This window comes from Mustela putorius, unplaced genomic scaffold, assembly GCF_011764305.1.
Source record: "Mustela putorius furo isolate JIRA1106 unplaced genomic scaffold, ASM1176430v1.1 tig00537227_pilon_pilon_pilon, whole genome shotgun sequence".
NCBI lineage: Eukaryota > Metazoa > Chordata > Mammalia > Carnivora > Mustelidae > Mustela > Mustela putorius.
The window spans coordinates 14,320,329-14,344,977 of NW_025422368.1; the positions used below are offsets into that span (position 1 = coordinate 14,320,329).

Below are 24,649 nucleotides of genomic sequence, written 5' to 3' on the forward strand. Positions count from 1 at the left end.
GTGTAAGATTTGAAGTAATTGATACTACACATGCCAGTGAGATGACAATGCGTGGATTGCTTTTGCTTAGTATATTTTATTTTAAATTAGAGAAGTTCATACTCATTTAAGAAATAAAATGATCAGGGGCACCTGAGTGGCTCAGTCAGTTAAGCTTCTGACTCTTGATTTCAGCTCAGGTCATGATCTCAGGGTCTTTGAGCATGAAGCCTGCTTCTTACAACTCTCTCTCTCACCCTTTCCCTCTGCCCCTCCTCCATTGAAAATATAATAAAATAATAAAAAATAGCTTTAACATATATATTTTCAACTCTTATAGGTTAAAGGTTTTTAAGTATCTATAACATTTACCAATAAGGAACACACTATTTTCATGTCACAACCTAATTACACTAAAAATTCTCCAACTCAAAATTTTAGTGCTTCTAACTTTATTCTTAAAAAACTGAGGAGACTGAAGCAACTGCTTGTCCAAAACAAATCACCTTTCACACACACACAAAAACTATTTTCTACTTTCAAATAGTGAGAACAGATGACCTTTATATTGAAGAGCCAAGGTTTCATGGCGTCCACTTCAGCCTGCCCTTTGCTAAGGTCATAGACAGCAAGGTAGAGGGCTCGCTGGGTCATGAAGTGGGGATGAGTACTGTAGAATTCCTCACGACCTAAAGAAAGATTGGAGACTTTTTCTTAGCCTTACAAACAAGAGGCAAGTATCCCTTAAAAAAAATTTTTTTTAGGTGATAATATCTTCTACTTAGCATACAAAAAAAGAGAGAAACAGCCAACAGACACTACATACGTAGAGGACTACACTAGGTTTTCACTCAGGATTGACAACTGTTAGCCTGTGTGTCAAGTACCAACCAAATATTTAAGCTTCAGCTGACTCCTACTGGTTCCTAACGTTTCCCTCCATGGAATTCATGCTGGTGGCAAGGGTAAATTTAGAAGTAAAGAGCTTTGGAATAATTCTATAGCATCTACCAGGTCTCTTTGCAGTACCTACCAGCTCTTTTGCAGGACAAAATCTCTGCTTTTAAATCCCTGTCCAAAATAAAAGATAAATATGAGTAAAAGATTCTAGCAAAATAAATACCTGCAAAATCCCACACATTCAGAATGAGGTCCTTCTTCCCTTTGCCTCTAATTTGGATAGGCCAGTCTTTCACATCTATACCAACTGTGGCGCTCTGCACCCCAAGATCTGACTTCTTGGTTTTTGTCAGTTGCTGCAATAAGGTGGTTTTACCACTCCCAGTATTTCCCACAATCATAAGCTTCATTCGGTTATAGGGCACAGCCTTTTTTAACCGCTGTTGAAGAAACCTGGTATTTGAAAATACAAAAATGAAATAATAAAATGCTTAACAGTGTACTTAAGACATAGGTGAATTCTTAAGCATTGAAATCTTTAAAATACCAGCCTGTTCTAAAACAGAGCATGCAAAAGACTACACAGCTTATGTACCTAACAAGGTATATGTCTTTCAACACACATTAATGCATCTATTATGTTAGCGATGTCCGTGTGGTTGATGATTGGTAGGTAACAATATCAAATATGATGACATGTTACATTATCACCAGAAATAATCGAAACATGTTTGCAATACTAATTAGGATGCTGAAAATTATGGACTAATTAGCATTATATATGTGTGTGTGCATACATATACATATATATGAGATATATCTATATATGAGTTTCTTTAAATAACACAAATGAAACCCTAAAAATTAGAAGGTCTAAAATTTTACAAAGGACAAAATTTTACATATGACAGAGAAGCAAAATAGAGTATATATGCATACTATTACACTAAACTTTGATAGTGAGGTTATATTGGGTATATGTGTCTATGTGTGTCATATATTCTTATATGACATAGATAATGTATCTATTTACATATATTATGTATGCAGGTATGTAATGGAAATGGAGACTGGGAACATATTGGTTATATTATAAATTATACATGTACACTATTAAACTATCAGCAAATAATATGATATTTTTCCTAAGAATCTTAATGAAAACACAACTGAAACTAATCAGAAGTGCTACAGGTGGCTAACAAAACCATTTTAAATACTAGATTTTAAATTTAAAAATATACTGGCTATAGAAAGATATATTCTTAACTATGTTAAAATGCTGCTACAATCTAAAATTAGAGAAGAAACTAAATCATATGTGAATTTTAGGGAATATGGACTGATCCATTCTCATAACTAATAAGACTCTGACCAACATTCCTGAGGATCTGAATAAAAGACACAATTACTTTTCATAATTTGTTTGATGCTTTAGAAAATACAACCTGACAAATCAGATACTGTCTGCTATTACTGAAATCATTGTCACATACCACTTAAGTTCTGTTTGAAATAATTTTTTCACATACAACTTAAGTTCTGTTTGCATTATCAATAAGCAAGAATATCAATAGTTCAACTGTCTATTTACTAAGAATTCAGCATTCTTTGAAAAAGTCATTCTTTAAAAAAGCAACTGATCAGGGCACTCGGGTGGCTCAGTTGTTTAAACGTCTGCCTTTGGCTCAGGTCATGATCGTAGGGTCCTGGGACAGACCTCCACATTGGGCTCCCTGCTCCTCCCTCTCCTTATGCTGCTCCCCCTGCTTGTGCACTCGCTCTCTCTCTTTCTCTCTCTCAATCTCTGTCCAAAAAAATAAATAAAATCTTTAAAAAAAAATGATGCCTACAATTTCTAAACCACTCCAGGTCTCTCCCTTCTAAAAATGTTAAACACATTTAAAAGTAGATTATAGTGGCTTGATAATATAGCACACCATACTGAAAAGTAGTTCTACAAATTCTTACCAAATAGTGAACCAATTTTAATTTGAATATCTGTCCAGTTTCAGAGGGGAAAATCATGGGAAACAATTAGGTAGGATGAAAGGCAGTCAGATTTAGCATAGCTGGTGACAGTCTTTCTTTTCAAATTAAATCAACCCTGGGGGACATAAAAGCAAATCTTTCCTCATAAAAGGAGATGAAAAGTTAAATGTATTTAAGAAAATTTAAACAGAAGAGAATTAGGTAACTATGTAGTTCACTGGTAATTCATTTATTCTCAATTGTATGCCAGGCTCTGCGTTAGGTGCCAAGAATCAAACTATGAATGAACATAGCCATGATCCCTGTCTTGTTGGATATTTTAGTCAAGTCAGGGATATATTAAGAGGTGATAACTGAGTTGAAACCTGTAAGATAATATAAATAGGAGTAATTCTATAGAAATGGGAAAAGACAGTTTTACAGGTAGGTACCAATAATATTGACATGCTCAAAAGGTAACAGAGAGTGAAATAAAGTCCATTACCAAAGGTATTTGAAGTACATCAAGTGTAAAGATCAGCAACAGTGATACCTGAGAAGTTTTGGTTTCAAAAATGGTCAGGGTTAGTAGATGACTCATCCTCACATGCAAAATCAAAGTTAGTAATTTTATATCATTTAAGTATCTATAATGCTTTAAGATATAATAGACATGATAACTATTTGCTATATGAAATGCAGCTTGAGAAGTTATTGGGCTCTATTATTCTCTGTTATACTCGTTAGAACGTATATTTATAACAAGACACCAAATAATTTCCTTTTATAGTCACTTCTATGACAAGCATGATCAGGAGGAGAAGCCACTCTCTCAACAGTAGCGTGGCTAGAAGAAAATGAAAATCTCTGTAGAGGCACCACATAAACCCATTTATTAAACAAAAGGCAAGTGACACACGGTATATTACCATTAAACAGTACCATACTATTATTTCCTAAACTGTAACTACATACTCATAGAAGTGATAGAAAAAATCTGAAACGAATTTAATTTAAAAAATGGAAATAAAATTATCTAACCTTATGATGTCTTTGGCTTTACATCCTATATGTTTAAAATCAAAATTAAGCCGTAGTTCATCCAAAGGAAGATCCCATATTTTGCTTAACTTCCCCATTTCATTAGGAAAGGATCTCAGCTCCAAATTGTAACTGACATCAAGGGAGGTCAGGTTTTCGAGACAGCCAATCTCAGGAGGAATCTTAATGAAATAAAAAAGGGCAAATCCAGTTGGTAGGAAAGAAGAAATGCGTGCTGCAAGAAACCAGATACTTCCTAGGAGAAAAGAAAGGCTCAGAGAGCCTATCAGCAAATTGTATAACCTTTCAGCAGAGTTCTAAAACTTTCCAAAGGCTTGTCATAGTTTTCAATATAATTATTCGAAGACGTAAGTGTAAAGGACTTACCCAAAACAATCCAAGTCACTTATTTATAATCTTAAAAGACCTGTCCTATCTTGGTATCATATTTCATCTCCTTATGACATTAAAAGTAAAGAAGTTCTTTATATTTACCTAAATCTAATCAGTAGTGACTTCAGTCTGCTCCTTTTACACTATATTCTTCACAAAAGCTATAAAGTTCTAGTCATAAACTTACAGGCAACTTAACATTCTTAAAATACAACTGAATGTTTATACTTTCGGTGGCCTTGTAATAGGAGTTTTTCTTTTCCCGTTCCAAATTATTAAGCAATACGCATACTTTTACAATAGAAAACATCAATTTGCTGACCAAAAAATCAGGTACCAAAACCACTCAGTTACACTGAATTTAACAGTTTCAGACACAATTCTTTTTGGCTCTCATAGGCAAAAAACTTGAAGCAGCAAAATTAGATATTTTTTTCTGAGATGAATGAATAATCAGTTTTAGATTTATAAACAGAGGCAACAGAGTGACGCAAAAAGGCTGACTCACTGGGCTAAAGGGCAACATAATGGAGGAATGCAGAAATTTAAGAAAAACACATGCTACAGATGACTCAGCAACAACTTGAGAAATGTAGATTATTTGCGAGTCTGTTAGCAGATCAGAGATTTAGTGATAAAATAAAACACTTAACACATTACACACATTCATGATTAAATATATATATCCATATGCTTCTTCAAAAATAGAGCACAAAGTGATTCTGACTGAAGGTAATCTATGCTAATATACCCACTTACTTCAGGGTAGGATTAGATCTTACTCAAAGGTAAGAAATATCAATTAGCAGACTTTCAAAATGATAATTTGTGATATTTTCAAATCATAAAAGTGCATTTTTATGAGACTGACGCGCTACCTACTGCGCTAACGAGGCACCTAAAAGTGCATTTTTAAATAGGCAATCATTTTAAACAAATAAGATAACCTCTTACCTCTTTCAGTTTATTATGAGAAAGATGTAGTTTCTCTACTCTTGACCACACATATGCTTTTTCGCTCAAGTCCAAGATGCTGATCTGATTAAAACTGAACAAGAGTTCCCTTAAGTTCAAAGATTTCCAGTGTGCAGGACTCGGCAGATACTCAATTTCATTGCTGCTCATATCTAAAGATCGCAAGCTAGAACCATACAGTATCAAGATAAAAAATGAGTGTTTCCAAAGTGCATGAAATAACATCACATGACACAACTTTAAAACTAACATTATTTATATTTAAGTATGCATGTATGTTTTTGTGTATATGTAGATAGATATGGGCTAGAGAAAAAGCATGTCTCACTAGAAACAACATTTAAATAAATAAAAGACCGTTAAAACAAAATTGAAGCCTAATTTCCTTACTTCAGAAACAAAAAAATGTCAATCTTAGAATGAGAGAAAGACCAAGTGTTTACCATTGTTTACGATGCATGAGAAATCATAATGAACAAAAGGAAAAATGGTCATTTCTATATAAGATTTATAAATACGCCTTCTATACAAGAGTCACAAGTATGTAGCACCCCCCCTTCTCTTTTCATTTTCCTCATTACTGTGAAGATTCTTCAGAGGCTGTGTCCCAGAGCTAATGAATAATGTGCATGGGTATAACCTTTTACCAGCTTGTCTCAGTGTGATAAATATCACAACATTGAACATGATGTCTTGCATACAGTAGGCTCTCAAGGCAAATTGGTTGCTTTCAGGAATACATTACCCAAAGTTTGCAGGAAACAACAGAAAAACACATGGCATAAGCGTACGTGTGTAGAAAGAATAAAGACAGTGATTGTGATATATTTGACTACATAAAGGCTGTCTGGACTTTTACAATTATATGCTGACCCCTTTCATCTGGCATTTTTGAACCATACTGAATTAATTCTAACTGAGCTCACATAGTCGCACAGCCCACTAGACCAAGGTTCAAGCCTGCATAACATTTTTGCTCTTATTTTAAAATGACACAGGTTTTTGCCCTACATATCTCATAAAGATGCATAAATATAAGAAAATTAATTGGACTGTATTGGAGATAAGACGTGTCTATCTAACAAACAATAGAACTTAGATAAAGCCAAGAATCAACAGATAGTTCAAAAGAAGTCCCTGTTAGCCTCAAGGGGGACTTAAGCTGGCCAACTGCATAATCTTTTGTGAAACAAAAGAATATATTTAAAGAAATACATACAAAATGCTAGAAATGTATGCCTGAAGATATTGTCTAAAAGCATAGAGTAATTAAGGGGCTAAATAATATTTTTAGTTAACTGAGGAGAAATCTTCTTTATGGTATGTATCTCCTAACCAACTTTCATAAATATTTAACTTTCAAACACATTTTCAGGAATACATTATGTTTAAAATATAGGACCAACTATATCCTAGAGGTGTTTATACGCATGAGTTGAGAGTATAAAATTGAGTTGCCAGTGTTTAAGAACTGTGAGTTAGGCATATTACTTCATCTCTTTAATAAAATAATGTTCTCATTATAGAGATAACAACAGTTTTATTAGGAAGTTTAAAGATGATCCACCATTGAGTGGCTAAAACAGTGTCTGACACATTCTAAAACTAGACTGAAATTAACTATTATATGTCTGTCTGACATCTTCTATAACCAGATTATAGCTAAGTATTATTTACCTGTATATGCATATATTTGCACATACACACTTATGGATCTGGTTTATAATGTATAAACCAATTAGAATGGTATTTAACATGACACATTTTAAATCTAATTAATGCCTAAATTTATAGTAAATAGGAAAACCTTCATTTTTAATTAAATTAACCAGAAATATTCCTAAATACTTGGAGCTATATAAATTGTCTTAATCTCTACCAAAAATGTCTAACTCAACATAAGTATAATTTCAAAATTAATAACATCCTAGATGTACATCAACCTCTAAGAGCAAGTAAAATTTTAAAGTTAAAGTGATAGCTCCCGTAATCTCAATCGTTTGTAATACTGCAACAGTTAATTAACCTTAAATTGTCTCAACACAATAGTACCCTAAATTAATATAAAAGTTAAAAAGTCCAAATAGCAACTTGGGTCTTTTGCCTAGTAAAATTCTAACATTCATAGATTTAAGAATATTAAACTGAGTAGCTTTAGAAATCAATTACAATTTATAAATCAATTAATATGCCCACATCAAAACCATGTTTCTAAAGATTTTTTCCCAGTTCATGTGGTTTTAAAGTTAAAACAATAAACTTACTGTGGAAGATTTAAAATTACTTCTGGAACACATGTAAATCTGTTTTGAGATAGTTTTAGGCTTGTCAGGGAAGAAGGCAAAAGAGGCATAGCAGCTAAAAGAAAATAAAAGTGAGATAAGAGACATTTTAATCATTTCAACTAGATTTCCCTTAGATTCTACTATAAAAACAGCTACCAATCACTTAACTTTATTCACCTGTTGACAAAAAAATTCTACTTTTAAAATAAGGTAACTCCCTTACTCCTTTTACTAAACATCAAAACAATGGACCATACTTGTAAGAGTATTTTCATCTGAAAGCGAAACAACTGTCCAAAACATAAATTCATCTGTCCAACATCGGTACAAAGTAAGAATTATTAGAATATTCATTCCAAAGTATGTGTGATATTATCATTATGTGTACATACATTCTGGATTAATTCAGATTACTCTTAAGTATATACAACAAAACACTTTCAATACTAATACACAATATGATGTAAAGATAAAAATCCTTTATAGTACCAACCAATAAAGGGTGTTCTATGGGGTAATGATGGGTATTGATCAATAAAAGCACTCTTGGATCACATGATCTTAAGACACTGAGGAAACATTAAGTAAAATGAAGCAAAATATCTCAGAGTTCTCAATATTCTCATGTAGTTTATGAACTTCCAAGAAGGAAATACAGTATGAAGTACCTCCAGGCAATAAAATTCTGTAGAACACAGTTTTGGAAACTGAGCAAATCATTCAGCCTGTTTTTCATCCATAAAATAGTGCAGCTAGACCAGATGAACTCTCTGATTCTTTAGAAATCTAAAAATCTATGGTTCTATGAAAGTGGCTTGAGAAATTATTTCTTAGCATTTTCAAGGTTAAAAATATGGGTTATGGTTTCTCTAGAAAAATCTTCAAAGGTCAAAGTGTTCTAAGACACTGCTAGAAGCTACTTTCCAAAGAGGCAGAAAGGAACATGCTATTATTTTTCACCTATATCTGAGAAGTATTTGTGGCAAAATAAATAACTCTCCACTTAAGAATAAGAGGTTTAGATGCTATATGGAAAAGACGTGAATTCAAAGAATCAAAACTGCATTTCACATGGGATTATCTTAAGAGTTAATGGTCCCACTCAGATATCACTTCCCTAAAGCATCTTTCCAAATGTAAGACTACTTCTAAAACTACTAAAATTGTGTAGTGCAAAGCAAAAAGATTTTTTAAACTACTTGCATTCTATCTTTCTAGTAAATTAATTCTATGCACCTGAATATATCACACAAAAATCTCTCTTCCATTTCTTCAGTGGAGCAGAGATCATACCTGTCATACTCTACAAGATTTTTGTGAGATTCAGCTGAGATGACAGTAACCAACCCTCAGGGTCCTTGGGATGCTCCTCGTTCCAGATCTAACTTAAATGTCATAGATACAGAGACACTCCTCTGCCTCCAAAGTCTGGATGAGAGCCCCCTGATTACCCCTGTAGCATCCTCAACTTGTCCTCACAGCATTTAGCTTAGTTACTGAATGCCTATCTTCTGAACCTAACTACTATTCTTTAAGGACAGAGACTGGGTTTGCTTTGCTCACTAGAAGGGAATCACTCTATTCCCCATTTTCAGGTTCATAGAAGGAACATGGTTGATATTCAAGAGGCCTAGAAGAAAGGAGAAAGGAGGAAAATATCCTGCAAATTAGCATAGTTTTTATCATTACTACCTTCTGTTCTGGAAAAATAAAATATTTCAGAATAAGTCCAATTGTATTCTGCTTTTAAGCAGTATTAAAAAATTATTTTACAGGGACACCAGGTGGTCAGTGAGTAAAGCGTCTGCCTTCGGCTCTGGTCATGATCTCAGCTCTGAGAAGGAGCCCCACATCAGGCTCATTTCTCAGTGTGGAGCCTGCTTCTCCCTCTGCCTGCAGCTCCCCCTGCTTGTATGCTCTCTCTAACAAATATATGGATAAAATCTTTTAAAAAAATTTTTTATGGAGTCAGTATAGAATAGTCACATGGGTCGCAAGGTGTATGTGGTCTCCTTTATCTTCTTAAGGAAGATAAAATGTGGGGAATTCCCATTTATTTCCATAAAAGTATTTTGTCCCTTAATATTAGAATGTTCACAGAGACTACAAATAAATGTTAATTCCCTGTTATCTCACATGCTAAGAGAGCACGGAATATTTCACAACTTTTAATAAAAGTGATGATTATATCATGTATTACTGTAATATTCTGCACAGAGCAAGTGTTCAATCAGTAACATTAACCATACTCATTTGCAAACTGTTAGCTGGTTAATTTTATTTCCAAAAGAAATAATAATAGTTTCTACACTTCTAATCCAGAAAATTGAGCAAACTTCAGTAGGAAACTCAGTATTCCTGCTTCAACCATCTCATGTAGCCATATGCATTTTAGTTTCACAGATTACAGCGCACCATAGTATGATGACTATTGGGAGTCCAAGGAACTTCTAGCCTATGAGCAATCTATTATAATTTTTTAATTTGAAAATTTTTTTCGGTATTAAAAATTTTTAATTTTAGTACTTTAAAAATAAACTATTTTTAGAGTACCTTTAGGTGTACAGAAAAATTGAGCAGAAAGTACAGAGTTCCCATAAACCTCTTCTCTCCTCACCACCATTCCTCCCACACACACATATTTTTATCCTTATTACTAATAATCTGCGTAGCTTGGTATATTCGCTATCATTGATAAGACAATACGGATATATTATTATTAACTAAAATTCATCATTTGCAGTAAGAGTTCACTCTGTGCTGTACACTCTCAGGTTTTGACAAATATATAATGACAGGTATCCACATTACACTGTCATTCAGAATAGTTTCACTGTCCTAAAAATCCCACTCACCTCCCCCTTCCTCTCTCCTTCTTCAAACTCCTGACAATCACTGACAGTTTTACTGTCCCCACAGTTTTGTCGTTTCCAAAATGTCATATAGTTGGAATCATATAGTATGTAGCCTTTTCAGACTGGCTTCTTTCACTTAGCAATACACATTGAAGGTTCCTTCATGTCCTCATGGCTTGCTAACTCCTTTGTTCTAATCACTGACCTGTTAACTTTATCTCTGAAACTCTCACATTAAATTTAAGTTGAAATGCCACATTTATACCCTCAGCTAACATGTCCATGTATGACTCACCCTGTAATACTCAAAAGGACTGTTTAGTAGGAGACTCATATAGAACACTTACCGAGATAATTCATTCTGGCACTGAAACTCTCCACTTTAGGACATGCCTCAAGGAAGTCTTCTGATAGAGATGTAATGTGGTTTTTACTAAGATTTAAAATCTTCAGTTCCTTCAGGCTTAATGGGGAACATATTTCTGGTATTTTATTTCTAGTCATAAGAAACAAAATGAGGATTAAATGTCATAAATGCATATGCCTTGAAGAAAAAAAAACAATTCACCTTCAAAGAAGAGCATCAAAGCAGAATTATTTTTAAATTAATTGTAAAAATTGATAGAAGCTATAATATTAATTCCCTCAATCTTTTATCATATGACTGCTTGAAACCCATTACTATGGAAAGAATGTCAACATATTTTATCAGTCTTACAAAACTTCAATGTAAAGCAACTCTTTTGTATTTAATGAACTCCCTTCTTACCCTTCTAAAATGAGCTGTTCCAATTTCTCTACCACATCACCAAGGTTCTCAGGAAAAGAAGACAGCTGATTATATGACAAGTTAAAATGTTTCAAGGTTGGGCACTTCACTGCAGGATCCAAAACTACTGAAGGGCTGATGTCGTTTCGAGAGACATCGAGGTTGGCAATACAATTCATTTTCAACAAGTAATAGGGAAATGATGTAAATTTATTACTGTGCAAATCCAAATGTGTCAAACACTTCAGGGTCTGGAAAGACAGTATTTTAAAATTATCTAACCATTTGAAAACCAACTGAAAAACTTGAAGTTAGCTAATACTTCTGCCTTCCATACCTCCGGTACTAGAACCATTAAGAATTTTCCCCAAAACTGAGAACACAATCCACAAGAGAACTTCAGTATAACAACTGGTCCAACCATCCCTGCTATTATGTGTGTTAAAACCAGGAAAATGTAAGAGGTAAAGTGTCAAAAGCAATTCACAAAAACAAGGTTAAGAGTTTAATTCAGTTTCTTGGTAAATCATTCCTGCCAAGAGTGAAATGGAAGCAGAATAAGCCTCAATAAATATTTGAATTATTTAATGAATAAACAGTATAAAATAATCCCAGGGATACATTTCTTAAGGACTAGATTTTAGAAATTTTTATATATTTTAATATAAATCATATTTATAATATATTATATTTAATATATTTAAATATTAAATTAATTAAATATTTAAATTATTAAATCTAAATAATTAATAATTATTAATTATAATAATTAATAATTATTTAACCATAAAAGTAGTCATTGTATACATGTTTTGTTTAGAACCCCCTCTTTGTCATGAAACCCTTTGTTTCGAATTTCTTTTTTTATTTTATTTATTTATTTATTTGAGAGAGAATGAGTGAGAGAGAACATGAGAGAGTAGAAGATTAGAGGGAAAAGCAGACTCCCCAAAGAGCTAGGAGCATGAGGTGGGACTCGATCCTGGACGTCTGGGATCATGACCTGAGCCGAAGGCAGTTGCTCAACCAACTGAGCCACCCAGGCACCTGTTTCAAATTTCTAATCTCCATTTTTAAGCAATTTTTAATTTTACCATGATAACAGGAAACTTTCCATTTATATGTCAGTTTTTTAAAACTTGGGAGTGGATTATTGTAAAGGCTAAAATATCAAAACAATCTCTTCTCTATGCTCCTCTGTATATATCAATATATTTATCCTCAGAGAAATTCTAAAGCGTTTGATGTGATCATAAAGCTTATTAACGGATCTTTGCCCCAGAAGTTGTTTGGAAATATCTGCCATTGTTTCAGATCCTACCAGATTATTCAGAATGGAAGATTTTTAAATTCTTTATTCCCAAATTTTAATGGAGAAATTTTTTGGTAGAGATAGCTACAAGCAGTAATTTTAAAAGTGCCATCTAGTGGTGCCTATTTAAAATTTCCTTGAGAGAAGATTCTGAGCTTGTCTGGTCTTTGAATACCCTTAATGTATCTTACCGTGTCATGCTCTTTTTGAATTGTCTTTGCTTTAGTTAGGGTCAATTCTAGTTTTCTTTATTTACTCTTTAACAAATATTTATTGAAGGTCTACCAAGTGTCAGCCATTAATTCTACCATAAATTAATTCAATAATCATCTATTGAGCCTCCACTGTATTTAAGACCTTATTTGGTACTGAGAATAGACATGAACAAACCTGAAACAGCTCCTGTTCTCAAGAAGTTAACAGTTAAGTTAAAGTCTCAAAAGAATTACAAATTTTATAGGTGAAAAAAAAAGAAAAATGCATTTGCAGTAAAACCAGTGTTTTATAAAGGATGATCCTTCATCAAACTTTGCAGTTCAGTGTAATAATTTAATTTAACAATTTAAATATTTGTATTCAATTTTTTTTAATTTGTCAAGATAGGTTCTTTGACTTCTGATCCATCATACATTAAAATGATGAACAAAGTCAGTATTCTGAGAACTACTCTATCAGCAGATCATTTTATACTTTAATTTTTGAAAATAGGAATGTTGAGAAAAAATATCAACTTTTAAGTTGCATGTAATTTTCTTTTTTTATTTTTTTTGTCAGAGATAGTGAGCACAGGCAGACAGAGTGGCAGGCAGAGGCAGAGGGAGAAGCAGGCTTCCCGTTGAGCAAGGAGCCAGATGTGGGACTCGATCCCAGGACGAGGGATCATGACACGAGCCGAAGGCTGCCGCTTAACCAACTGAGCCACCCAGGCATCCCTGTAATTTTAAAACTCATTAAGTGTCTCAGGAATAGTTTAGTTGAGCCTCTATATTTTGCAGATGAGGACATGAAGGCTTAGAGTGGCCAGAGGAACACATACTTATTGTTAGACAGTTGGTGGCTGAGCCAGAGCCAGTGCCACCAAACCAGGTCTAATCTAGTCTACCTCTTCACACTGTTTAAGTTGTCTTCCTAGAATTCAATAATTGAAGGCATGATGAACATGCAGCCTGGATACATCCTACCATGTACCACAGATCATCTGGACAGAACCTAGGATTCCTTTTTTACCAGATCACCATTCCTCAAAGATGCTCCTGAACACCACACAGACTAAGATCCCAATGTGAAAACCACAGGAAATGGGGAACTACTGTCAAATGATGCAGAAGCAGATCCTTCTTTCTAAAGATTTAACCATGCAAGTTAGATAGAAATACAAAAGCTCTTCGAATATCCTGAGAGTTAAAAGAACAAATTAAATTTACTTCACAGAGTTGTTGTGGAAAGCTCGTGAGTGCATTCTGATGAAGCTCCAGCTTTTCAAGATGCTCCAAATGACCACTGATACCGCTTTTCTGGCTCAAGGCATCAATATCTCTTAGTTCATTTGCTGAAAGGTCTAATGATGTGATATATTCTCTCTCCGAAGCCAGGGAAGAAATGCTGTCTGAATGCCTCATATGGGATTGAAGTTTTGATGACCCTTTTGTCAAAAACAAACACACAATGGAAATATGAGCAAGGAATCTAAGTTCACTTGGTAAATATTTACTGATCACCTACCAGTGTCAGACTCCTTTCAAAGGCACTGGAGATTCAGTAGAAAACGAAACTACAGAGCTTACATTCCAGTTGCAGAGATGGACAATAAATAATAAATACTTAATCAAGTGGTAGAAGTAGTATAAAAAAAAAAGGAGACCCGGAGAAGGGGATGAAGAGTGGCGTTGGTGATGGTAATATTTACATTCCAGAAAAGTAGAAGAAAGGATAGAAGAGTCAATCTTTCATAGCACCATAAAAGGTAAAATTTTAAATATGTAATTGTATTTCATTCTTCTATAGTGTGTGATACCATTAGACATATAATTTGAAGGTTATGTAAGATGAGTTGAACACCCAGAAAATCTGAGTAGAGGAAACTGTTATTAACAAAGTACTGCATTCTGCTCAAAATATCTACTTATTTTTTATTACTTTCAAATACTTACTGAGTGAGTCATCTGAAGACAACATTTTTCTTTTTTGCTTCAGTAAATCTTCATGATCGAAAATAGGTCCCTATTTAAAAAATAGACAGGTTTAATAAAATCACTATCAGTTTTTGGAGCAAAGAGAACATTTCCTATTCTTTAAGAATCACTGTAAGATGTCTAGTTAAAACACTCAGGAGACTAGCCACACCATAAGACATAGACCTACCCTGGGCTCCATACAAATGGAGCTCTGAAAAGAAAAAAGGAAAAAAAATCATTTTGAAGTATACTTAGTACACATATGGCCCAAACATGCTAAAAAAATGAGCATGAGCATGAGTATTTAGAATGGTTTATACATATATATATGTGTGTCTGTGTACATATATACCTATATATGTATATATATAGATATATATGTATACATATATACATCTATATGTAGATATGTAGATATATATCTATATATGTACACAGACACACACACACATATTCTATATATAAAGTTTTCATATACTAGGGAATTTCTGCACCAGTAGCTCCTAGCTTTGGCAAATAATTTCAGTTATCAAGAGACTATCAGTAACAAAACACACAACATAATGACAATTTAACTTACCAATGAGTTGGAATGCCTTTGCAAATTTGGTGAGCAACGCTGCAAGGCACGATCTCGGTAAAATTCTCCTACACTAATTGAATTAGATTTTCTTTTCACAAGAAATGAGCCTTCACTTCCTATTTTTAAATGACAAAATAAAGGCAAATAAAAAATGCTGACTCAATCATAAGATGCTAGTATCATAATACAATAATCATAAAAGGTTAAACATATATTCATTGATGGAAATTGCTCAATTTCCACTGTAACATCCTTAAAATAGAAATAATAAACTATGTTGGCTTTTCATTTTCAAAATTCAGCTACATTTTTCTTCATTTATAAATATTTATTGAATGGCTGTCCTAGACTAGATACTGAACAAGTGCTGAATAAAGATAAGTAGGAAAAACAATCCATGCCTGATATGAGCTCATAGTATAGTAGGAAAAAAACAAGTAAAAAAAAAATAGTTACATGTTATAATAAATACATGTGTGTACAGGAACCAAAGAAAGTTTATACTTAAGCAAAGAAAGTTTATACACAAATTTGGAGCACTGGATGGCTCAGTTGGTTAAACATCTGCCTTAGGATTAAGCCATCTTCCCAGGGTCCTGGGATCAAGCCCCATGTCGGGCTCCCTGCTCAGTGGGGAGTCAGCTTCTCTTTCTCTCTGTCCCTCCCCCCATTTGTGCTCTCTCTCTCCAATAAATAAATCTTTGAAAAAAGAAAGCTTATACACATATCTGATCAATGTCATTCTTTTATGTTTCTTTGATTTGCTCTCAGAAAATTTTTATTTAAATTTATTTAAATATTGGAATCACACTAAATTATCTCACATTCAGGAATCTTGAGAACGCCTCTATTTAAATTCCACATTATGTTATCTCATTTATGGAATGACATTAAAATGAAACTGAGTTTAGTTGGCATAAGCATCTTGAGAAAGAAGAGAAAATAACTTATTTTAAAATTATGGATTTAAAGAAAATAAGGATCAATAAACAAATTATATTAAGGATAAAAAATTTGGAGACATTACTGAAAAATCATGAGATTATAAATTCTACCACTCTCTATCTTACAAACATACAGAATTAATTTTAAGTATCAAAACAAATTTAAAAATCTATATATCTAAAAATCAACTTTATAATACTCTATATAAATCTTAAAATTGATAAAAAGACTTCCACTTCATTCACTATTAAAACAATTTATCTTACAACTTTAATTATTTTATGCTTAAATATCTTACTAAAATAGACTTCACAGTTTAATTACATTTTTATCTTATAACTATTACATTTTCATAATTATCCTATTTTATGTCTGTGTATGTTGTGTTAGCATATTGTTCATAGAAGCATCAAAGGCATTTTATAATTATATTTATGTCAGCATTTCTAATTTTTCCTTTATTTAAAAATACTTAAAGTGCTGCCTGGGTGGCATAGCTGGTGGAATGTCCAAGTCTTGATATTGGGTCAAGTTATGATCTCAGGGTTCTGAGATCAAGCCCTGTGTCAGGCTCCACACTAAGCATGGAGTCTGCTTGAGATTCTCTCTCCTTCACTCTCTGCCCCTCCTGCTCATGCTCTCTTTCTGCCTTCAGCTCAGGTCATGATCCCAGGGTCTTGGGATCAAGCCCTGCATCAGGCTCTCTGCTCCAAAGGGAGCCTGCTTCCTTCTCTCCCTCTGCCTGCCTTTTTGCCTACTTGTGATCTCTGTCTGTCAAATAAATAAATAAAATCTTTAAAAAAAAAAACTGCAATCCTTTATGTTTATGCATCTAGTAGTAGAGCTCCACAACATGACTACAGTTTCAACACTTCTTTGCCAAATACAATAGGTAGAGAGAAAAATTAGTAAAGATATGGAAGACCTAAGAAACACAACCAAATTGATCTAATTGACCCAACAACTGCTGAATACATATTCTTTTAAGTTAAAGAGCATTCACCAACATAGACCAACTACTTTAAAAAACAGCCAGAAAAAAAAAAAAGAAAGAAAAGAAAAACAGCCAGACACAGATGAGAACAGACTATATTGTCTTATTCATATAAAACTTAAGAAAATACTAATTTAATCTATAATGACAGAAAGCAGATCAGTGTTTGCCAGGGACCAAGGATCAGGGTATTTTTGAAAAGGTATAAAGGAAATTTTTTCGATGATAGGAATGTTGCATAATTTAATAGTGGTGATGATTACATGGATGTATAAATTTTTCAAAACCCATGAAAACACACACTTAAAATGGGTGCATTTTATTTTATATTAATTATATCTGAATAAAGTTGATTTTAAAAAGTACTTGGGCCAGAGATTTGGGGATTCAGGGAGAACACTTACTGTTTGCTCTCTCAAATACTTTTATCTCTTACCCAAAGTTTTCATTCTTATCACGTCATTAAAAAAGCAACTCACCCCATTTTTACCAAACTGCTTGTATTAAATATGTCAGTTCTATAACTGTCATTATATATATTGCCATGACAACTTTTTAAGTTATTTCAAGGTGTTATTAAAATATTAATATTATTTTAATCCTTCTAAAGGTAAAAATCTATTTGGGAAGCACTCTCCCAGACACTTTACATACAATTTCTCTAATTCTTATAAATAATCCTGGAAGGTTGGCAACACCATCTTTATTAAGGGTAAGGTGCTTACACAAGCCACAAAAGGATCTTGTCAATAAAGGAACATGGAATCCAATTCTAGTCTGAGTCAAAGTGTTTTCACTACATTAGTCACCATTCACTGATAATGATCGGTATTATAATACTTAGGAAATGAAGAGATACATTTTCTTGACAGGCATCACCTTAACTGGAATTAGTGAGAATTAACTACTTCTGATAATGAACACATTCTTCCTCAAGTTTTCCAAATAAATTAAATCAGGTTTTGTCTCCGTTTCTATTGTTCAATACCAGTGTGTAAATGTTTGAAAACAAAAAGGGAATATTTCTTTGTAATAAATACCTTCACTATCCAGGTCATCACTTTGACCAAAAACACTGTCCACATAGGAGTCTGGAATGAAGGTCCATTCATCAAATTTATCAAGTACTCCTTCAGGAAAGTTCCCATTGCTGCCTGAGGCTGCCCCTTCCTCCAAAGAACTTTTCATCTGATATCTGAGCACCATTCTTGCTAGGGTGGATCCTATGTCTACAATAAAAAGATAGACCAGTCACTTAGAAATCAAGAAACATAAACATAGATCACACCAAAGTTCCTTATGTATCTTCATGCTTCTAGAGAATTTTTTACACATTTCTTTTTTAAAAAAAAATATTTATTTTTTTATTTGAGAGAGAGAGAGTGAGCACAGGGAGGGAGGGACAGAGGGAGAGAATCTCAAGCAGACTTCCCACTGAGCGTGAAGCCCAACACAGGGCTCGATCCCATGACCATGAGATCATGACCTGAGCTTAAATCAAGAACTGGATGCTTAATGGACTGAGCCACCAAAGCACCCATATACTTATTTCTCACTTTATAACCATGATATTGCATAAGAAGCAAGCACTGAATTTAAATTTTTTAGAAATCATAAAAATTTACTCAAAGCTTTGGTGTAGTGACAAAACTGAATATTTTATGAAACTACAGGAAAGAGCCTGGGCTTTGAAACCTGACAGGCCTGTGCTCAAATAACAGTAATGGCACTTGCAAGTTACATAGACTCCCTGAGTGTCAGTATCTTCACTTGGGAAGTGAAGATGACAACATAAGGTTATGAAAAAGATTAAAGTTAATGATGCAGGAGCACCTGGGTGGCTCAGTTGGTTAAGTGTGGTCTGCCTTTGGCTCAGGTCATGATCCCAGAGTCCTAGGATCAAGTCCCATGTGCCCAGTGAGGAGCCTGCTTCTCCCTCTCCTCCCTACTCTTGCTCTCTCTCGCTATCTCTCTCTCCCTCCAATAAATAAATAAAATCTTTAAAAATAAAATAAAATAATAAAATAAAAAGAGGAAATGATGCATATAAAATGTTTAGCACAATGCTTAGAACATAGAAAATGCTCAATAAATTATATTCTTGTTTATAAACCTTTTGCTAAGTGATTCATTCCACTGAGAAATTTGGTGGAATTTGAAAGTTAATATCCTTCTATTTTACTATATTTTATATTATGTTCTATTATGAAGAAATAAGTTTGCCAAGTCCTCATTGTGCTACATATAGCTTGGCAATTTCTTCAAATACAGGTGTATGTGACTCGGTCAAGTAGTAGCTGAAAAATGTTTTAAAGCTATGAATCCAAAATGTTCTTTACTCAGTTGAGCTGCCAATATAATTATGGCCATGCTCTCCAATGAATCAAATGACATTATTGTACTTTTTTAATTAGGAGAGACTTACCAAATATAAAAAAAAAAAAATCATGCATAACAAAGGGAATACAATGGGTGGTAAATCTCCCTTCATCCCTTTGCAGGGGGCCTATAATCTCTCCCCATCAGAACTCAGAGATTCAAGTAAGCAGGTTGTTGGCAAGAGACATCTTGAAGTGATGGAACACAGGATCTAATCATATTTCATTAGTTTCCAAGGTCCGCAGAGGCAACCAGGGAACGAATTTCTGGAGTTTTTCTTCTGACATAAGTCTTTTCATATTCAAACATTTATGACTACCATATCTCAACTGTGTTTTCGCAAACATCAGTATACTAAAAATGCTGTCCTTTGCTTTTTTATTTTTTTTTTACTTAATAATGCTCTCTACATCTGAACATTTTGATTTGCTAGATGTTTTTCCCCCAACAATTGCAAAGCATCCTATTGCATGAATGTACCATGATTGATTCAAATAGTTCCTTTTGAAGAATATTTGGGATTTTTTCTCATAATTTCTTGCTATTATAAAGAATATTTTAATGTGAATCCTTGTATACGACTTTTTGTGTACATTAAGAATGCCTTTATCATGAAGTGACTCTTAATCTCACAAAACAAACAGGGTTGCTGGGGGGAGGGGGTTGGGAGAAGGGGGGTGGGATTATGGACATTGGGGAAGGTATGTGCTATGGTGAGTGCTGTGAAGTGTGTAAACCTGGCGATTCACAGACCTGTACCCCTGGGGATAAAAATATATTATATGTTTATTAAAAAAAAAAAGAATGCCTTTATCATGGATTTCTATCCATATATAACTGGGCAAAAAAGTATGGATGTGCATTTAAAATATTAATGGATATTACCAGATTGTCATTAAAAGAGGGTAATTTAAATTTATAGGAATATTGTGTGGAATGTCTATTTCCATGTATGCTTATCAACATAATTTATTATCAAATTTTGAATTTTGCCAATATTTTAAATATTTAGAGCACCTAATATGTGCAAAGTACTAGCACAGATGCTAAAGTTACAACAATGGAAAAAACTGACATTGACTTTGTGATGCATGTAATCAATCAAAAGGTAGATAATAAAAAGAAAAAATACAATTATACAATGTGATAAGTGCAGTACACATAAGAAACAAGGAGCTACAGAGCATGTAGGTGGATCTTCCAACCAGACTTCACATGGGCAGGAATGTTTTCTTATAAAAAGTGAGAAGGTGCTGAGGCAAAAAGAATGAAGAGACAGGCAAGTGAGAGAAGGTAAGGGAGTTAAGCAGTTAGAGTACCAGTGGGAAAATCCTGGAAATAAAAGTACATGACGCATTTAAGAGACTTAGGCAAATTCAGCCTCACTGAATCTTTTAGGGCCCACCAGAATGTTGGAGACCTGGAATTTGGGGAGGCACCAATAAGCATAAAGATTACTTTCCTCCAGCAGCATTCAGCTACCCTAGGGAAGGGAAGGAAAGAAGCAGACTGTTGGAGTGAACAGGAATAAGGTTTTACCAGGTAAATGCATCAGGAAAATGACAGTAAAGCAAACATGCTATTGACCAGATAGTCCTTAAGGTGAAGAGTTGTAGAATATGACCACTGTTGGGAAGGAAGTGGGCATGGGAGTAAGTTGTCAAAGGCAAAGCAGGGAGCTCAACTTTTAGAAACACAGTTAGTATGAATGACTGACATCCGAAATGACAGAAGTATTAATGGAGGATGATGTTAACTTGTCATCAACATACTTAATATATATTAACTTGAAAATATGAAGAAAATACATCCTTAATTGAAATATTAAAAAACTGAAAACTAAATATGTTAACATGAAAATGCAAAGTATATATATGTATATGTTTCTACATATACATTTTGATGCATATTATATGTAAGCATATAAAAAAATCTAGCAAGTAAATCTACATTGATTGTCTATAAGGAATAAAATAATTACTGTTATTTTCTTCCTTACAATTTTTGTGTTTTGCTATTCTTAGAATAAGCATGGGTTACTTTTGTAATAAAAAAGAAAATATATCTGGGGTGCCTGGGTGATAAAGTCAGGTAAGCCTCTGCCTTCAGCTCAGGTCATGATCCCAAGGTTCTGGGATTGAGCCCCACATCAGGCTCCCTGCTCAGCGCGGAGCCTGCCTCTCCCTCTCCATCTGCTTCTCCCCCAGCTCATGCTCTCTTTCTCTCTCAGGTAAATTAAATCTTTAAAAAATAATAAAAATAAAATAAAATATATATTTTTTAAAAAGCAACTGCTCAGAAGATCCCACTATTTGGCTCTATCTTTATAAAAGATGTACTTGCTAAGTCATAAAGAATTAAATATAATATCGTTTTACAGCATTTCATGACCAAAAAGAATCAAAACCTTTCATGACCAAAACGATATCAAAACCTTCACAATTATCTTGGCTTAAGTTGTACCAAACTGAAATAAACCTAATGAAAAGATCAATGACTTAAAAAAAAATACTAACAAAAAAAAAAGACTTGGACAAAATCTTCCTGTTAATACTTACTTGTTTCTTTTCTTAAATTAGATGTCTTATCTGGAAATAAAGGACCAAGCCATGAAGGTTCAATTTTTCCTATGCAAAATCCTCCAAGGCAAATGCTATTATTGGCCAGATCCAGAGCAAGTCTTCTTAAGAGTAAGCTAATGATCTGGCTGTCACCTTTCCCAATGCTTATCGCCAGCGCCTTCCGAACATCTTGTTCGCGGGAACCACCATTCAGTAGCAGTTCCACCAATTTGGGACTGCTGGCTTTCTCACATACCTAGGAAACAAAAAAGGAAGGTGAACATATTAAAGGCCCATATTTCTTCCTTTTGGTAGACTAGTAAATTGAATTTTGTGTGATTTTTCTCTATACCCTCAAATTTAGATAGAAACAAAATAAGGCAAAACTCATCCTTGAAATAGATTAGGAAAATAAAAGAAGATTAGTGCCACAAACATCAGAGTAGCATCAGCCAAATAACCTGCCACGGGAGAGTAAGTTACCATGAGAGAGGCCACATGATATGGAGAAAAAGTTCATAACACTTGAAGTCAGAAGCCCACTGCTCTACCAATTATACATATTGCTTATACCTTCTGGATTCCTGTTTACTCCTTGAAGGACATCTGGGAAACTAGTACCATTCACAGTAAAGGCTACTGCCCTGCCTTCATTCATGATGTAGAATAACTAAATGAGAATATGAACATCACAAAACTTGTTAATGCTACATACAAAGGACAGTCATCTCTGATTTCTGGTTTCCAGGACAAGAATCTGAATTTCTACAAAGAAATTTCTTGTCTCTCAGTTTTCTACCTTCCCCTAAATACGTTTTTCAGAGTACATGCTCCAAGTAGGTTAGCATGCTAGGTGCTACAAAAACCACAGGGACCGTAGTGAGCAGAGGGAAGACTTAGCAATGTGTATGTAGCATACCGGCCTATGCAGAACAGCTTCTGAAAGGTGAAAGAACCTGATATGCTATCAACTAGAATATCAAAGTAATAGATGACAGAAATATTATATGTCAGGTACTGTGCTGAAGTCTGTGTACACTTGATTTCTAATTCTTATTAAAAATCCTATGCCAGGAGCGCCTGGGTGGCTCAGTGGGTTAAAGCCTCTGCCTTCGGCTCAGGTCATGATCTCAGGGTCCTGAGATCGAGCCCCGCATCGGGCTCTCTGCTTGGCAGGGAGTCTGCTTCCTCCTCTCTCTCTCTCTGCCTGCCTCTCTGCCTACTTGTGATCTCTCTCTGTCAAATAAATAAATAAAATCTTTAAAAAATATCCTATGCCATAAAAACTATTACCCCCATTTTAAAGATGAGTATTTAGAAAAGATAAATGATTTGTCCCAAACCCTTACAGGGAGTCAACAAGAAGCCTGGATTTGAAGTCAAATCTGCTCACTCCAAACCCTGTGCTCCTTTCACTACCCTAAATTAAGGATTAAAAAAAGAAAAGAAAAGAAGATCCTAAGATCCAAGGTAGCAGATCAGGGGAAGGACACTGGGGGAAATTCCTGAATTCTCTAGAATTTAAGTATATCAAAGGTGTTGAGGGGAGCATTCTGTGGTTCAAAGACTAAATTACTGCCCACCAGTCTCCAGGTTACCCACCTTCTCAACCCATTCTCCTCAGAGCCACCAGGGTGCTCTTTTACTTTAGATATGATCAAGTCACTGTCCTGTTCAAAAATCTTCTAAACCCCTCTGCTCCAAGACATTCCCCAAACACAACATACAATTTTTTAAACCTCATTATTTTTCAATTACACTATTTCTAGGGCTCTCAATGTTTAACTCTACTCTTCATCGAGCCAAAAATGTTCATTCTTGAAGGAACAGCTTTATCAGCTCTTGCACGTTAAGTCCTTGCTACCAAGCTCCCAAGCTCTCTTCCTCCTTCAGGCTCCCATCACTTTTGTTTAACATAGCACTTAGCACACTAAACCAAACATGCCTATTGCTTTTAAAACTGGAATGAAAAGCTTGGATGCTATTGTAATTCAATTTGTACCTCTATAGCCTAGTATAATACCTAGTAAAAATATAGGGACACCTGGGTGGCTCAGTGAGTTAGGTGTCTGCCATCCACTCAGGTCATGATCCCGGGGTCCTGGGATGGAGTCCCACGTCTGGCTCCCTGCTCAGCGGAAAGCCTGCTTCTCCCTCTGCCTGCTGCTCCCCCTGCTGTGCTCTCAGTCTCTCTGACAAATAAATAAATAAAATCTTTTAAAAAAATACCTTAGGACATATATTTAATTTAATTAGCAAATTACTAAAATCCTCTTTAAAAGTCCACAGGAAATTTAAAAGGAAGGTTGGGAAGAATAAAGACGGAGGGAAGGAGAAAGGAGGGACAGAGAGCCAGAAAACTCAATAGCAAATGCCTCTCTGCAGCCCAGCAAATTTTTACGTCTTACTGCCTACCTTATACTAAGATGATTTATGTTTTATCCTCTCTCCTCTCCCAAGAGAAATAAACCTCTCTCCTTTCCACACCTAGAAATAAACCATCCTGAAATACGAAACCCCTTGTATATTTGTG

General features: G+C 34.3%; 1 protein-coding gene across 3 annotated transcripts in view; it reads right to left on the reverse strand.

Moving 5' to 3' along the window:
• LRRK2 (leucine rich repeat kinase 2) overlaps window positions 1-24,649 on the reverse strand; it is a 132,258-nt gene that overhangs the window by 61,652 nt on the left and 45,957 nt on the right. For all 3 annotated transcript variants that reach the window (XM_004771843.3, XM_045073212.1, XM_045073213.1), the window contains exons 19-30: window positions 22,114-22,372; window positions 18,217-18,405; window positions 15,235-15,353; window positions 14,631-14,700; window positions 13,905-14,122; window positions 11,169-11,419; window positions 10,747-10,895; window positions 7,524-7,617; window positions 5,239-5,425; window positions 3,892-4,073; window positions 1,103-1,332; window positions 541-668 (exon numbers count right to left, since the gene is read on the reverse strand). In XM_004771843.3, the coding sequence (XP_004771900.1) occupies window positions 541-668; window positions 1,103-1,332; window positions 3,892-4,073; window positions 5,239-5,425; window positions 7,524-7,617; window positions 10,747-10,895; window positions 11,169-11,419; window positions 13,905-14,122; window positions 14,631-14,700; window positions 15,235-15,353; window positions 18,217-18,405; window positions 22,114-22,372 (2,076 nt within the window). The remainder of the gene's footprint in view (window positions 1-540; window positions 669-1,102; window positions 1,333-3,891; window positions 4,074-5,238; window positions 5,426-7,523; window positions 7,618-10,746; window positions 10,896-11,168; window positions 11,420-13,904; window positions 14,123-14,630; window positions 14,701-15,234; window positions 15,354-18,216; window positions 18,406-22,113; window positions 22,373-24,649) is intronic.